The sequence below is a fragment of the Hypanus sabinus genome, chromosome 10 (assembly GCF_030144855.1).
Source record: "Hypanus sabinus isolate sHypSab1 chromosome 10, sHypSab1.hap1, whole genome shotgun sequence".
NCBI classification, from domain to species: Eukaryota; Metazoa; Chordata; class Chondrichthyes; order Myliobatiformes; family Dasyatidae; genus Hypanus; species Hypanus sabinus.
This window is the reverse complement of record NC_082715.1, coordinates 143,062,058-143,080,172: the sequence shown is the minus strand read 5'-3', so window position 1 is coordinate 143,080,172 and position 18,115 is coordinate 143,062,058. Positions and strand designations below refer to the sequence as shown.

At 46.5% G+C, this 18,115-nt stretch overlaps 1 protein-coding gene across 5 annotated transcripts in view; it reads right to left on the bottom strand.

Moving 5' to 3' along the window:
* LOC132401189 (sialate:O-sulfotransferase 2-like) overlaps positions 1 to 18,115 on the bottom strand; it is a 764,445-nt gene that overhangs the window by 313,786 nt on the left and 432,544 nt on the right. For all 5 annotated transcript variants that reach the window (XR_009514518.1, XR_009514517.1, XM_059983172.1 and 2 more), the window contains 2 exons: positions 16,019 to 16,133; positions 13,879 to 14,063 (listed from right to left, as the gene is read on the bottom strand). Coding sequence is in view for 3 of the 5 variants with exons in the window: in XM_059983172.1 (XP_059839155.1) it covers positions 13,879 to 14,063; positions 16,019 to 16,133 (300 nt within the window). In the remaining 2 variants the exon portion in view is untranslated. The remainder of the gene's footprint in view (positions 1 to 13,878; positions 14,064 to 16,018; positions 16,134 to 18,115) is intronic.

The window sequence follows — 18,115 nt, the reverse complement described above, 5'->3', positions numbered from 1 at the left end:
ACCATCAGGTCCCACACCACCAGGTTCAGGAACAGTTATTACCCTCAACCATCATGTCCCACACCACCAGGTTCAGGAACAGTTATCACCCCGCAACCATCAGGTCCCACACCACCAGGTTCAGGAACAGTTATTACCGCTCAACCATCAGATCCCACACCACCAGGAACAGGAACAGTTATTACCCCTCAACCCTCAGGTCCCACACAACCAGGTTCAGGATCAGTTATTACTCTACAACCATCAAGTCCCATTCCCCTAGGTTCAGGAACAGTTATTACCTCAACCATCAGGACCAACACCAGCAAGTTCAGGAACAGTTATTACCCTCAACCATCAGGTCCCACAACACCAGGTTCAGGAACAGTTATTACCCCTCAACCATCAGGTCCCACACCACCAGGTTCTGGAACAGTTATTACCTCAACCATCAGGTTCAGGAACAGTTATTACCTCAACAATCAGGTCCGAGACCACCAAGTTCATGAACAGATATTACCTCAACCATCAGGTCCCACAACACCAGGTTCAGGAACAGTTATTACCTCAACCATCAGGTCCCACATCACCAGGTTCAGGAACAGCTATTACCCCCAACCATCAGATCGCACACCACCAGGTACAGGAACAGTTATTACCCCTCAACCATCAGGTCCCACACCACCAGGTTCAGGAACAGTTATTACCAAACAACCATCAGGTCCCACACCACCAGGTACAGGAACAGTTATTACCCTCAACCATCAGGACCTACACCTCCAGGTTCAGGAACAGTTATTATCCTGAACCATCAGGTCCCACACCAACAGGTTCAGGAACAGTTATTACCCTACAACCATCAGGACCCACACCACCAGGTTCAGGAACAGTTATTACCCTCAACCATCAGGTCCCACACCACCAGGTTCAGGAACAGTTATTATCCTCAACCATCAGGTCCCACACCAACAAGTTCAGGAACAGTTATTACCCGACAACCAACAGGACCCACACCACCAGGTTCAGGAACAGTTATTATCCTCAACCATCAGGTCCCACACCAACAAGTTCAGGAACAGTTATTACCCGACATCCAACAGGACCCACACCACCAGGTTCAGGAACAGTTATTACCCTCAACCATCACGTCCCACACCACCAGGTTCAGGAAAGGTTATTACCTCAACCATCAGGTCCCACACCACCAGCTTCAGGAACAGTTATTACCTCAACCATCAGGTCCCACACCACCAGTTTCAGGAACAGTTATTACTCTCAACCATCAGGTCCCACAACACCAGGTTCAGGAACAGTTATTACCCCTCAACCATCAGATCCCACACCACCAGGTTCAGGAACAGTTATTACCCTCAACCAACAAGTCCCACACCACCAGGTTCAGGAACAGTTATTACCCTCAACCATCAGGTCCCACACCACCAGGTTCAGGAACAGTTATTATCCTCAAACATCAGGTCCCACACCAACAGATTCAGGAACAGTTATTACCCTACAACCATCAGGACCCACACCACTAGGTTCAGGAACAGTTATTACCCTCAACCATCACGTCCCACACCACCAGGTTCAGGAAAGGTTATTACCTCAACCATCAGGTCCCACACCACCAGGTTCAGGAACATTTATTACCTCAACCATCAGGTCCCACATCACCAGGTTCAGGAACAGTTATTACCCTCAACCCTCAGATCCCACACCACCAGGTTCAGGAACAGTTATTACCCTACAACCATCAGGACCCACACCACCAGGTTCAGGAACAGTTATTACCCTCAATCATCAGGTCCCAGACCACCAGGTACAGGAACATTTATTACTCTACAACCATCAGGTCCCACACTACCAGGTTCAGGAACAGTTATTACCCTCAACCATCAGGTCCCACAACACCAGGTTCAGGAATAGTTATTACCCCTCAACCATCAGGTCCCACACCACCAGGTTCAGGAACAGTTATTACCTCAACCATCAGGTTCAGGAACAGTTATTACCTCAACAATCAGGTCCGAGACCACCAGGTTCATGAACAGTTATTACCCTACAACCATCAGGACCCACACCACCAGGTTCAGGAACAGTTATTACCCTCAATCATCAGGTCCCAGACCACCAGGTACAGGAACATTTATTACTCTACAACCATCAGGTCCCACACCACCAGGTTCAGGAACAGTTATTACCCTCAACCATCAGGTCCCACAACACCAGGTTCAGGAACAGTTATCACCCCTCAACCATCAGGTCCCACACCACCATGTTCAGGAACAGTTATTACCTCAACCATCAGGTTCAGGAACAGTTATTACCTCAACAATCAGGTCCGAGACCACCAGGTTCATGAACAGTTATTACCTCAACCATCAGGTCCCACAACACCAGGTTCAGGAACAGTTATTACCTCAACCATCAGGTCCCACATCACCAGGTTCAGGAACAGCTATTACCCTCAACCATCAGATCCCACACCACCAGGTACAGGAACAGTTATTACCCCTCAACCCTCAGGTCCCACACCACCAGGTTCAGGAACAGTTATTACCCTACAACCATCAGGTCCCACACCACCAGGTTCAGGAACAGTTATTACCCTCAACCATCAGGACCTGCACCACCAGGTTCAGGAACAGTTATTATCCTCAACCATCAGGTCCCACACCAACAGGTTCAGGAACAGTTATTACCCTACAACAATCAGGACCCACACCACCAGGTTCAGGAACAGTTATTACCCTCAACCATCAGGTCCCACACCACCAGGTTCAGGAACAGTTATTACCCTCAACCATCAGGTCCCACACCACCAGGTTCAGGAACAGTTATTACCCTCAACCATCAGGTCCTACACACAAGGTTCAGGAACAGTTATTATCCTCAAACATCAGGTCCCACACCAACAGGTTCAGGAACAGTTATTACCCTACAACCATCAGGACCCACACCACTAGGTTCAGGAACAGTTATTACCCTCAACCATCACGTCCCACACCACCAGGTTCAGGAAAGGTTATTACCTCAACCATCAGGTCCCACACCACCAGGTTCAGGAACATTTATTACCTCAACCATCAGGTCCCACATCACCAGGTTCAGGAACAGTTATTACCCTCAACCCTCAGATCCCACACCACCAGGTTCAGGAACAGTTATTACCCTACAACCATCAGGACCCACACCACCAGGTTCAGGAACAGTTATTACCCTACAACCATCAGGACCCACACCACCAGGTTCAGGAACAGTTATTACCCTCAATCATCATGTCCCAGACCACCAGGTACAGGAACATTTATTACTCTACAACCATCAGGTCCCACACCACCAGGTTCAGGAACAGTTATTACCCTCAACCATCAGGTCCCACAACACCAGGTTCAGGAATAGTTATTACCCCTCAACCATCAGGTCCCACACCACCAGGTTCAGGAACAGTTATTACCTCAACCATCAGGTTCAGGAACAGTTATTACCTCAACAATCAGGTCCGAGACCACCAGGTTCATGAACAGTTATTACTCTCAACCATCAGGTCCCACACCACCAGGTTCAGGAACATTTATTACCTCAACCATCAGGTCCCACATCACCAGGTTCAGGAACAGTTATTACCCTACAACCATCAGGTCCCACACCACCAGGTTCAGGAACAGTTATTACCCTCAATCATCAGGTCCCAGACCACCAGGTACAGGAACATTTATTACTCTACAACCATCAGGTCCCACACCACCAGGTTCAGGAACAGTTATTACCCTCAACCATCAGGTCCCACAACACCAGGTTCAGGAAAAGTTATTACCCCTCAACCATCAGGTCCCACACCACCATGTTCAGGAACAGTTATTACCTCAACCATCAGGTTCAGGAACAGTTATTACCTCAACAATCAGGTCCGAGACCACCAGGTTCATGAACAGTTATTACCTCAACCATCAGGTCCCACAACACCAGGTTCAGGAACAGTTATTACCTCAACCATCAGGTCCCACATCACCAGGTTCAGGAACAGCTATTACCCTCAACCATCAGATCCCACACCACCAGGTACAGGAACAGTTATTACCCCTCAACCCTCAGGTCCCACACCACCAGGTTCAGGAACAGTTATTACCCTACAACCATCAGGTCCCACACCACCAGGTTCAGGAACAGTTATTACCCTCAACCATCAGGACCTGCACCACCAGGTTCAGGAACAGTTATTATCCTCAACCATCAGGTCCCACACCAACAGGTTCAGGAACAGTTATTACCCTACAACCATCAGGACCCACACCACCAGGTTCAGGAACAGTTATTACCCTCAACCATCAGGTCCCACACCACCAGGTTCAGGAACAGTTATTATCCTCAACCATCAGGTCCCACACCAACAAGTTCAGGAACAGTTATTACCCGACAACCAACAGGACCCACACCACCAGGTTCAGGAACAGTTATTATCCTCAACCATCAGGTCCCACACCAACAAGTTCAGGAACAGTTATTACCCGACAACGAACAGGACTCACACCACCAGGTTCAGGAACAGTTATTACCCTCAACCATCACGTCCCACACCACCAGGTTCAGGAAAGGTTATTACCTCAACCATCAGGTCCCACACCACCAGCTTCAGGAACAGTTATTACCTCAACCATCAGGTCCCACACCACCAGTTTCAGGAACAGTTATTACTCTCAACCATCAGGTCCCACAACACCAGGTTCAGGAACAGTTATTACCCCTCAACCATCAGATCTCACACCACCAGGTTCAGGAACAGTTATTACCCTCAACCAACAAGTCCCACACCACCAGGTTCAGGAACAGTTATTACCCTCAACCATCAGGTCCTACACACAAGGTTCAGGAACAGTTATTATCCTCAAACATCAGGTCCCACACCAACAGGTTCAGGAACAGTTATTACCCTACAACCATCAGGACCCACACCACTAGGTTCAGGAACAGTTATTACCCTCAACCATCACGTCCCACACCACCAGGTTCAGGAAAGGTTATTACCTCAACCATCAGGTCCCACACCACCAGGTTCAGGAACATTAATTACCTCAACCATCAGGTCCCACATCACCAGGTTCAGGAACAGTTATTACCCTCAACCCTCAGATCCCACACCACCAGGTTCAGGAACAGTTATTACCCTACAACCATCAGGACCCACACCACCAGGTTCAGGAACAGTTATTACCCTCAATCATCAGGTCCCAGACCACCAGGTACAGGAACATTTATTACTCTACAACCATCAGGTCCCACACCACCAGGTTCAGGAACAGTTATTACCCTCAACCATCAGGTCCCACAACACCAGGTTCAGGAATAGTTATTACCCCTCAACCATCAGGTCCCACACCACCAGGTTCAGGAACAGTTATTACCTCAACCATCAGGTTCAGGAACAGTTATTACCTCAACAATCAGGTCCGAGACCACCAGGTTCATGAACAGTTATTACTCTCAACCATCAGGTCCCACACCACCAGGTTCAGGAACATTTATTACCTTAACCATCAGGTCCCACATCACCAGGTTCAGGAACAGTTATTACCCTACAACCATCAGGTCCCACACCACCAGGTTCAGGAACAGTTATTACCCTCAATCATCAGGTCCCAGACCACCAGGTACAGGAACATTTATTACTCTACAACCATCAGGTCCCACACCACCAGGTTCAGGAACAGTTATTACCCTCAACCATCAGGTCCCACAACACCAGGTTCAGGAACAGTTATTACCCCTCAACCATCAGGTCCCACACCACCATGTTCAGGAACAGTTATTACCTCAACCATCAGGTTCAGGAACAGTTATTACCTCAACAATCAGGTCCGAGACCACCAGGTTCATGAACAGTTATTACCTCAACCATCAGGTCCCACAACACCAGGTTCAGGAACAGTTATTACCTCAACCATCAGGTCCCACATCACCAGGTTCAGGAACAGCTATTACCCTCAACCATCAGATCCCACACCACCAGGTACAGGAACAGTTATTACCCCTCAACCCTCAGGTCCCACACCACCAGGTTCAGGAACAGTTATTACCCTACAACCATCAGGTCCCACACCACCAGGTTCAGGAACAGTTATTACCCTCAACCATCAGGACCTGCACCACCAGGTCAGGAACAGTTATTATCCTCAACCATCAGGTCCCACACCAACAGGTTCAGGAACAGTTATTACCCTACAACCATCAGGACCCACACCACCATGGTCAGGAACAGTTATTACCCTCAACCATCACGTCCCACACCACCAGGTTCAGGAAAGGTTATTACCTCAACCATCAGGTCCCACACCTCCAGGTTAAGGAACAGTTATTACCTCAACTATCAGGACCCACATCACCAGGTTCAGGAACAGTTATTACTCTCAACCATCAGGTCCCACAACACCAGGTTCAGGAACAGTTATTACCCCTCAACCATCAGATCCCACACCATCAGGTTCAGGAACAGTTATTACCCTCAACCAACAAGTCCCACACGACCAGGTTCAGGAACAGTTATTACCCTCAACCATCAGGTCCCACAGCACCAGGTTCAGGAACAGTTATCACCCTACAACCATCAGGTCCCACACCACCAGGTGCAGGAACAGTTATTACCCCTCAATCATCATGTCCCAGACCACCAGGTTCAGGAACAGTTATTACTCTACAACCATCAGGTCCCACACCACCAGGTTCAGGAACAGTTATTACTCTACAACCATCAGGTCCAACACCACCAGCTTCAGGAACAGTTATTACCTCAACCATCAGGTCACACATCACCAGTTTCAGGAACAGTTATTTCTCTCAACCATCAGGTCCCACAACACCAGGTTCAGGAACAGTTATTACCCTCAACCATCAGGTGCCACACCTTCAGGTTCAGGAACAGTTATTACTCTACAACCATCAGGTCCCATTCCCCTAGGTTCAGGAACAGTTATTACCTCAACCATCAGGACCCACACAAGCAAGTTCAGGAACAGTTATTACCCTCAACCATCAGGTCCCACAACACCAGGTTCAGGAACAGTTATTACCCCTCAACCATCAGGTCCCACACCACCAGGTTCAGGAACAGTTATTACCTCAACCATTAGGTTCAGGAACAGTTATTACCTCAACAATCAGGTCCGAGACCACCAGGTTCAAGAACAGTTATTACCCTCAACCATCAGGTCCCACACCACCAGGTTCAGGAACAGTTATTACCCTCAACCATCAGGTCCCACACCACCAGGTTCAGGAAAGGTTATTACCTCAACCATCAGGTCCCACACCACCAGGTTCAGGAACAGTTATTACTCTCAACCATCAGGTCCCACACCACCAGGTTCAGGAACATTTATTACCTCAACCATCAGGTCCCACATCACCAGGTTCAGGAACAGTTATTACCCTACAACCATCAGGTCCCACACCACCAGGTTCAGGAACAGTTATTACCCTCAATCATCAGGTCCCAGACCACCAGGTACAGGAACATTTATTACTCTACAACCATCAGGTCCCACACCACCAGGTTCAGGAACAGTTATTACCCTCAACCATCAGGTCCCACAACACCAGGTTCAGGAACAGTTATTACCCCTCAACCATCAGGTCCCACACCACCATGTTCAGGAACAGTTATTACCTCAACCATCAGGTTCAGGAACAGTTATTACCTCAACAATCAGGTCCGAGACCACCAGGTTCATGAACAGTTATTACCTCAACCATCAGGTCCCACAACACCAGGTTCAGGAACAGTTATTACCTCAACCATCAGGTCCCACATCACCAGGTTCAGGAACAGCTATTACCCTCAACCATCAGATCCCACACCACCAGGTACAGGAACAGTTATTACCCCTCAACCCTCAGGTCCCACACCACCAGGTTCAGGAACAGTTATTACCCTACAACCATCAGGTCCCACACCACCAGGTTCAGGAACAGTTATTACCCTCAACCATCAGGACCTGCACCACCAGGTCAGGAACAGTTATTATCCTCAACCATCAGGTCCCACACCAACAGGTTCAGGAACAGTTATTACCCTACAACCATCAGGACCCACACCACCATGATCAGGAACAGTTATTACCCTCAACCATCACGTCCCACACCACCAGGTTCAGGAAAGGTTATTACCTCAACCATCAGGTCCCACACCTCCAGGTTAAGGAACAGTTATTACCTCAACTATCAGGACCCACATCACCAGGTTCAGGAACAGTTATTACTCTCAACCATCAGGTCCCACAACACCAGGTTCAGGAACAGTTATTACCCTTCAACCATCAGATCCCACACCATCAGGTTCAGGAACAGTTATTACCCTCAACCAACAAGTCCCACACGACCAGGTTCAGGAACAGTTATTACCCTCAACCATCAGGTGTCACAGCACCAGGTTCAGGAACAGTTATCACCCTACAACCATCAGGTCCCACACCACCAGGTTCAGGAACAGTTATTACCCCTCAATCATCATGTCCCAGACCACCAGGTTCAGGAACAGTTATTACTCTACAACCATCAGGTCCCACACCACCAGGTTCAGGAACAGTTATTACTCTACAACCATCAGGTCCAACACCACCAGCTTCAGGAACAGTTATTACCTCAACCATCAGGTCACACATCACCAGTTTCAGGAACAGTTATTACTCTCAACCATCAGGTCCCACAACACCAGGTTCAGGAACAGTTATTACCCTCAACCATCAGGTGCCACACCACCAGGTTCAGGAACAGTTATTACTCTACAACCATCAGGTCCCATTCCCCTAGGTTCAGGAACAGTTATTACCTCAACCATCAGGACCCACACAAGCAAGTTCAGGAACAGTTATTACCCTCAACCATCAGGTCCCACAACACCAGGTTCAGGAACAGTTATTACCCTCAACCATCAGGTCCCACACCACCAGGTTCAGGAAAGGTTATTACCTCAACCATCAGGTCCCACACCACCAGGTTCAGGAATATTTATTACCTCAACCATCAGGTCCCACATCACCAGGTTCAGGAACAGTTATTACCCTCAACCCTCAGGTCCCACACCACCAGGGTCAGGAACAGTTATCACCCTACAACCATCAGGTCCCACACGACCAGGTTCAGGAACAGTTATTACCCCTCAATCATCATGTCCCAGACCACCAGGTTCAGGAACAGTTATTCCCCTCAACCGTCAGGTCCCACACCACCAGGTTCAGGAACAGTTATTACCCTACAACCATCAGGACCCGCACCACCAGGTTCAGGAACAGTTATTACCCTCAAGCATCAGGTCCCACAGCACCAGGTTCAGGAACAGTTATTACCCTACAACCATCAGGTCCCACACCACCATGTTCAGGAACAGTTATTACCCTACAGCCATCAGGTCCCACACCACCAGGTTCAGGAACAGTTATTACCTCAACCATCAGGTCCCACATCACCAGGTTCAGGAACAGTTATTACCCTACAACCATCACCTCCCACACCACCAGGTTCAGGAACAGTTATTACCCTGAACCATCAGGTCCCACACCACCAGGTTCAGGAACAGTTATTACCCTCAATCATCGGGTCCCACAGCAGCAGGTTCAGGAACAGTTATTACCTCCACCATCAGGTCCCACAACACCAGGTTCAGGAACAGTTATTACCCTACAACCATCAGGTCCCACACCACCAGGTTCAGGAACAGTTATTACCCTCAACCAACAGGTCCCACACCAACAGGTTCAGGAACAGTTATTACCCTCAACCAACAGGTCCCACAGCACCAGGTTCAGGAACAGTTATTACCTCAACCATGAGGCCCCACACCACCAGGTTCAGGAACAGCTATTACCCTACAGCCATCAGGTCCCACATCACCAGGTTCAGGAACAGTTATTACCCCTCAACCATCAGCTCCCACTCCACCAGTTTCAGGAACAGTTATTACCCTCTACCATCAGGTCCCACACCACCAGGTTTAGGAACAGTTATTACCCTACAACCATGAGGACGCACACCACCAGGTTCAGGAACAGTTATTACCCTCAACCAACAGGTCCCACACCACCAGGGTCAGGAACAGTTATTACCCTCAACCAACAGGTCCCACAAGCACCAGGTTCAGGAACAGTTATTACCTCAACCATTAGGTCCCACACCATCAGGTTCAGGAACAGCTATTACCCTACAGCCATCAGGTCCCACATCACCAGGTTCAGGAACAGTTATTACCCCTCAACCATCAGCTCCCACACCACCAGGTTCAGGAACAGTTATTACCCTCAACCATCAGGTCCCACACCACCAGGTTCAGGAACAGTTATTACCCTACAACCATCAGGTCCCACACCACCAGGTTCAGGAACAGTTATTACCTCAACCATCAGGTCCCACAGCACCAGGTTCAGGAACAGTTATTACCCTCAACCATCAGGTCCCACACCACGAGGTTCAGGAACAATTATTACCCTACAACCATCAGGTCCCACACCACCAGGTTCAGGAACAGTTATTACCTCAACCATGAGGTCCCACACCACCAGGTTCAGGAACAGTTATTACCGTCAACCATCAGGTCCCACACCACCAGGTTCAGGAACAGTTATTACCTCAACCATCAGGTCCCACACCACCAGGTTCAGGAACAGTTATTACCCTCAATCATCAGGTCCCACACCACCAGGTTCAGGAACAGTTATTACCCTCAACCATCAGGTCCCACACCACCAGGTTCAGGAACAGTTATTACCCTCAACCATCAGATCCCACACCACCGGGTTCAGGAACAGTTATTACCCTACAACCATCAGGACCCACACCACCAGGTTCAGGAACAGTTATTACCCTCAATCATCAGGTCCCACACCACCAGGTTCGGGAACAGTTATTACCTCAACCATCACGTTCCTGAATGAGTGTGGATAACTTCACTCAGCATGACTCTGAGCTGATCCCCATACCTTTACAGGCTCACTTTGAAAGAGTCTACAATTTTAAAGTTCAAAGGGAATTGATTATCAAAGTACATATCGTACCTGTCACCATAAACTACTGAGATTTGTTTTCTTTAGACATTCACAGTAGAACAAAGAAACACAATAGAATCAATGAAGAACTACACACAAGCAGAGACTGACAAACAACCAACGGTCAAAAGAAGACAATGTGTGCAAATACAATTAAATAAATAATACTGAGCACACGAGCAGTTGATTCCTTGAAAGTGTGTCAATAGGTTGTGGGATCGTTACAAGTTTGACCTGAATGATGTTACAAATCATATTCTCTGTATTATTCGTCTCTTTTGTTTCTACGATATGTCCTCTTTTGCACATTGGTTGTTTGTCAGTCTTTGTTTGATTTTCATATAATGTATTCTGTTTAGTTATTTTCCTGTAAATGCCTGCAAGCAAATGGTAACATGTACTTACTTTGATAATACATTTACTTTGACTGAAATAGTGTCCTTGAGTGTTTGTTTCTTTTGGTCTGGGTTGTTCTTTTCTTTATTTTCTGATACTTGTGTTTAGTTGAAGAAAAATCAGGTTCTGAGCTGCTGTGTTGTTTGAATGAAAATCACAAAAAAAACAAATATCTGCAAATACTGTGGGGCTGAAATGATGCTGGAAATACTCAGCAGGTCAGTCAGCAGCTGTGGAGAGAAGCTGTTAAAACCTCTGGTCAATGAGTCAGAACTGAGAAAGAGGAGGTTTAGATAGGACAAAGGGAATATTTCTAACAGAGTGAACTGTTGGCCCAACTCTGAGGGAAGATCTTTAACCTGAAACAGTAAGACTGGTACTCTTTCCACAGATGCTGGCTGACCTGTTGAGTGTTTCCAGCATACTTGGCTTTCCTGTTGACCACACTGCCAGTACCAGGTTTCCCACTAAAGCTTGACTACTTTTGTGAAACAGCACAGGAAGACTCCATTTCTTTCCAGGATACCTGTGACTGTAGTTTGAAACAACAGCTGTTGTAGGCAGAATCTCAGATGGTGATGACGAGGGATCCAAGAGTGAGATAGATCAGCTGGTTGAGTGCTGTCACAACAACGACCTTGCCCTCAACGTCAGTAAGACAAAGAAATTGATAGTGGACTCCAGGAAGGGAAAGACAATGGACCACACACCAGTCCTCATCAAGGAGACAGCTGTGGAAAGGGTGAGCAGTTTCTAGTTGCTGGGTGTCAACATCTCTGAAGATCTCTCCTGGGCATAATACATTGATGCACTTATGAAGAAGGCATGACAGTAGCTATAATTCATTAGGAAATGAGGAGATTTGTTATGTCAGAATCAGAATCAGGTTTATTATCACCTGCATGTGTCATGAAATTTGCAAACTTAGCAGCAGCAGTTCAATGCAATATATAATAAAGAAGAAAAAATAAGTAAATTAATTAGAGTATATGTACATTGAATAGATTAAAATGGTGCAAAAACAGAATATATATGTATTAAAAAAAAGTGAGGTAGTGTTCATGGGTTCAACACCCATTTAGGAATCGGATGGCAGAGGGGAAGAAGCTGTTCCTGAATCGCTGAGTGTGTGCCTTCAGGCTTCTGTACCTCCTACCTGATGGTAACAGTGAGAAAAGGACATGCCCTGGGTGCTGGGCGTCCTTAATAATGGACACTGCCTTTCTGAGACACCACTACCTGAAGATGTCCTGGTTACTTTGTGGGCTAGTACCCAAGATGGAACTGACTAGATTTACAACCTTCTGCAGCTTCTTCATCAAAGATTCTGGCAAATTTCTACAGATTTACCCTGGACAGCAACCTAACTGGTTACATCACCATCTGCTATGGAGGCACCAATGTACATGTAACATGTTGTAAGGTTTTACTGCTAATGTAATGGTTTCTCTGTAGCAGCAATGTTTGGGTTATGACTAGAGATAATGGGGTTTTGGAATGCAGGGACTATCCAGTGAGAGAAATGTTGTTCTTTCTTGGGAGTCCGGAAGAGAGATTTTCCTGGTCTTTTGCTGGAGAGAGATGGGGAGAGAAGACGAGAACGGAGAGAATTGGTAGACCGCTGGATGGACTGAACTTGGAGCGAGGGTCCAAAGGTCAGCGATGATCAGAGGCAGTTGATGGTGGACGACCGGCTTATCAGTGAGCCCCAACGCATTAGACTGTTTCATGAGAATGGGCCGTTTCTCTTTATTTTTGTTTCCTTTACTAACCACATTGTCAAATTAAGAATTATAATGCTCAATCATTTAACTGCATATTGTGTACAGTTTGTTATTTCGGGGCACTGATTTGTAACAAGGGTCACATGGTGCAGCATCCACCCAAACGCGATTTAAGTTTGGCCAGGCCGAGGGCTATCATCCCCTGTCTGGGCTGTCTGGGAAGGCAAACCTCATGGTTGTGCACTGCATACATACTTTGACAATAAAAGTACTTTGAACTTTGAACTTTACTTATATTTTATATTTCTTATTATAACTTATAGTGTTTATTATGTAATGCACTGTACTGCTGTGCAAAAAAAGCAAACTAAGGTATATGTCAGTGATAACAAATTTGATTCTGATTCTAACAGTTTTGCAAGCAGCAACAAAAGGAACTCATGACCAAAACTACTGCAAAGTGTTCCAATAATTATTGATCCAGCAATAAATGTGGGACAGGGTGATTACGTACAGTACAGTAGTTTGAATTTTGCAAATCAAATCTTCTCAATCATCCCATTCCCAGGTCTTTAGGCATGATTGACAGGTTATTGCCCAATCAGCTCTGTTCCACCTAAAGACCAGAGAAGTCACTCTGTGCAGTGTTTGATTGAGAAGTTGGTGTATGTGTGTGAGAACGTTTCACGCTGCAGTGCTATGGAGGGAGATAGACTGTGAATGTGCTGAACAACTGTTACTGGGCTTACAGCGTCTGGCGGACTCGTTGGTCAGCTCCAGTCGGTAGACAGACAGCCGGTTCGGGCCTCCGCACGTACTGCTCTTTTCCCCCTTACACTCCATGTTGCACTCGGACTCACTGGTGTTCTGGGTCTGGATCCTGTGTCCACAGTAACATTCAGCTCCAAACTCCAGGCCCGCGTACTGATAGCCCCTGCAGATACAAATGAGAGAGGCTATTAACACTTGGGTGCACTGTGGTGCAACCCCACTGCTCCAGCCTCCTGGGTTCAGTACCGACCTCAGCTGCTGTCTGTGTGGAGTTTGCAGTCTGCCAGTGACCACGGTTTGGTAGCGGAGGGGCCAGTATAACACTTTACAGCGTCAGCAATCGGGGTTCAGTTCCGCCGCGATCTGTAGGTGGGTGTATGTTCTCTCCGGGTCCCTCCCTCATTCCACAGCCGTGCGGGTGAGGGTTAGTAAGCTGTGGTGACAGAGGCATGGTGACACTCGCGGGGCACCCTCAGATTGTGTTGGTCATTGACGCAAACGGCGCTTTTCGCTCTATGTTTCAATCTACATGTACAAATGAAACTAATCTTTCATCTTTAATCTTCCCCTTGGTTGCTCTGGTTTCATCCCACATCCCAAAGACATGCGGGCGGGTGTGTTAATTATCCTGAGTTGCCTCTAGTGTGTAGGTGAGTGGTAGAATCCGGGCAGAGTTGATGGAATGTGCTGAGAATAAAGTGGGATTAATGTAGGGGTAATGTAAATGGTCAGCACAGACTCAATGGGCCGAAGGGCCTGTTTTGTGCTGTATCTCTGTCACTCTATCACATCAGCAACAGGGCAACAGAACGGTACACAAGGAAAAGATCATTTCAAAATGGACGAACTTCACAGTTTAGGAATCTAATTAACTGGTAAATTAGTTTGTTATTGTCACATGTACCAAATACAGTAGTAAAGTTAATTTTGCACAGCTTCCAAACAGATAATTTCAAAACATAAGTCTATTGGATGGTACAAGTGAAAAGCAATAACAGGATGCAGAATAAAGTGATACAGTTAAAGAGAGAGTGCAGTGCAGACAGACAGTGAGATGAAAGGGTCAAGACCGAGGTAGCTTGTGGGGTCAAGGGTTCATCTTTACATACAAGAACCGTAATCAAGGGCCTTATAACTGGGGACAGAAGCCTGGTGTTGGGCTGTGGAATTGCTGTGAGTCTTGAAGGACAATCTTTTCTTCCAGAAGGTGGTGGGTATTTGTCATGAGCTGCCAGAGGAAGTGGTACAGTGGTAGCATTCCAGAAGCACAGAGTCCTGGAGAGGTGGGCTTTATCGGAATATGGGAAAATGCAGGGAATTGGAGTGAGCTGGATGGTCACCATGGACTTATTGGGCCGACTGGCCTGTATCTGTATATCTGTGACTCTGGGGACACCAGCCCCGGAGAATTTCCTGCTCTAGGTGGTCACACACATTCATATTTCACTGGTCCTTCATTCTCATTGGATCTAAAAGCTGGAATTTCTTCCTCATTGGTACCGTGGAGGTACAGTCATTGGAAGGGCTGCACTTGCTCAAGGACAATAGGGGCCTGTCTTTCCAGCCACGTCCTTGGCCCTTTATCATTCTTCTATCTTGCTCTTGGTTTTTCTCTCTGTTTCTAAGTAATTAAGTGCCAATGAAACTGGTGAAGCAGAGCATAAACAAATTGTCATTGTCTCCCAAGAGTTAAATACCTTCATGCATTATTATGTCCTTATTACATGGAAGAGCATGAAAGAGAACGATAAATGGAACTCCATTACCTTTCCTTTCAGCACAGTTCTCCTGGCAACAAAATGGGGTTATCTTTAGGGTGAGAAGGGAAAGGGATCTGGGGGTAATTTTTCACGTACCGGAAGGTGTGAATGGAAAGAGCTGCCGGGGAAGTGGTTGAGGCAGGAACAGTAGCAGCGTTTAAGAAACAATTGGATAGGAACATGGAGAGGTGCCGAATGCAGGAAATTGGGACAAGCTGGATGGTCACCAGGGTCAGCATGGACTCTTTGGGCCGAATGGTCTGTACTGCTCTGTGACTCTGGGAACACCAGCCCTGGAGAATTTCCTGCCCGCATTCACACACCCTCATACACAGTAAATGGAATTCCATGACCCTACCTTTCGGCACAGTTGTCCTGGCAACGAAATATGGTCATCTTTCTGTAGTCAAAGAACGCTGTTCCCCTTAATGCCCTCTGCTTGTTGCTGTCGAGATAACATCCGATATATTTTGCTAGGATGGAGAGAGAGAGGCAAAGTAAATAAATTGTCACACAATTCTAATAATTAAAACTTGTAGATGCAGTGTGCAGATTCATCGTAAGACCATAAGAAATAGAAGCAGAATTAGGCCATTTGGCCCATTGAATCTACTCTATCATTCCATCGTGGCTATTATTATCCCTCAACCCCATTCTCCTGTTTTCTCCCCATAACCTTTGACATTCTTACGAATAAAGAACCTATCAACCTCCACTTTAAATACACCCAACGACTTGGCCTCCACAGCCATCTGTGGCAATGAATTCCACAGATTCACTTCCCTCTGGCTAAAGAAATTCCTCCTCATCTCTGTTCCAAATGGACGTCCCTCTATTCTGAGGCTGTACTCTCTGGTCCTCGACACCCACTATAGGAAACAACCTCTCCACAAACACTCTGTCCTGGCCTTTCAGTATCTGATAGGTTTCAATGAGATCCCCTCCCTCACATGACACGAGATCTGTCCTGGGGCGAAAGAATTCCCACTGCTGCTTCGTGGGAAAACTTCTCCTGTTTCACAACAGGTCAGTTACAGGTGATCAACGGTGCTGCAAACTGGAACACGGACATCTTACTTGTGGTGCAGGGAAAGGCTGAAATTCTGAAATTTTAACGGGGGCTGTGCTGTCATACAAGATGGCAGGAACAGGCATAAAGCCAAAAAGATGGTCCCTGTTGGGTTCCATGGTCTCTTGTTCTCCCAAACAGTCCTGGAGTCTCCAGACCTGGATGTCCAAGCCTCCACTGTCTACCCGTGACACCTATTGCAGGGAAGATTATCCTTGCAAGCTCGAAGCAAGGCAACTTGGATGAGACATGTAATGTAACTATCCCTCATCAGCAGGAGGGAAATAGAAAAGAAATGAGTGCTGAACTGAAACAATACAATCTGTGGAAAGAGTTAACCCTTCCTCCCAGTCCAGGCTAGTTCCTGTTCCCCCTCATCACCAGTTCCCTTCATCGCTTCCAGTTTGGAGAATCCCACAGACCAGCACTCTGTGAAGGACATGGTAGTGAGCTTAGTTAGTGTAAACAAACAGAATCTTTTCCTCAGGATAGTAATGTTAAGCAGACATCGAGTACTACAGCACAGAAACAGGCCTTTGTCCCAGCTGGTCCACACTGGCTGCAGCATCCTCTCTGCCCACGTTCAGCCCATCACCCTCCCAGCCTCTCCCCTCTCTACCAATACAAGTGTTTGGTAAATATTTTTTCCCCCAGATCAATCCTTTGTCATTGTTTTTGAATAGCTTTTCAAAAATCCAATTGTATTTCTTTATTTATCTGCAGGTAAATCAATCTCAGGGTAGAATGTGGTAACATACATGTACTTTGATAATAAATTTGATTTTGTCTTTGAGCTCTCCTATTGTAGATAGGCATTGACTGGCACTTTAGTAGTTGAAAGTAATTTGTAGGCTGAATATTTACTGCTTTTTGCATTCTGTGAAATATCTTGTGGAGATCATTGGAATTACCACTATTATTAAAATGTAGTAGTAAGTGGAAATAACAATAAGAAATGGTTTGGTGACTAACCCAGCCAAATGCAACACACTTGAGGAGGATCCAGGAGCAGGTAAGACAATCACTTGATAAGATCCCAGAAGACTAATCTCTTCTTTAAGTGTCTCCTAAAATATAACATGTCAGAGAGTTCCAGAAATCCTATGAAATTCAATGATAACTAAAGCAGAAAAAGACTGCACATCAATATTTTAAAAGGACTGTGTTGTTAACTCAGACTGAGTTAGTCCTGAATTTTGGGGCTCCAGGTATAGATAGATCTCTGACGGATGGTAAATTAAGTTTCACTGAATCTCAGGGAATTCTTCAATGAATATTAAACATAGGAAACTGGAATTCTTCCAAAAGGCACCGAGTAATTACAGCGAATACCCCTGTGTCACACAGTGACCTATTTATCAGAAGCCCTTGTATAAACAACCTCAT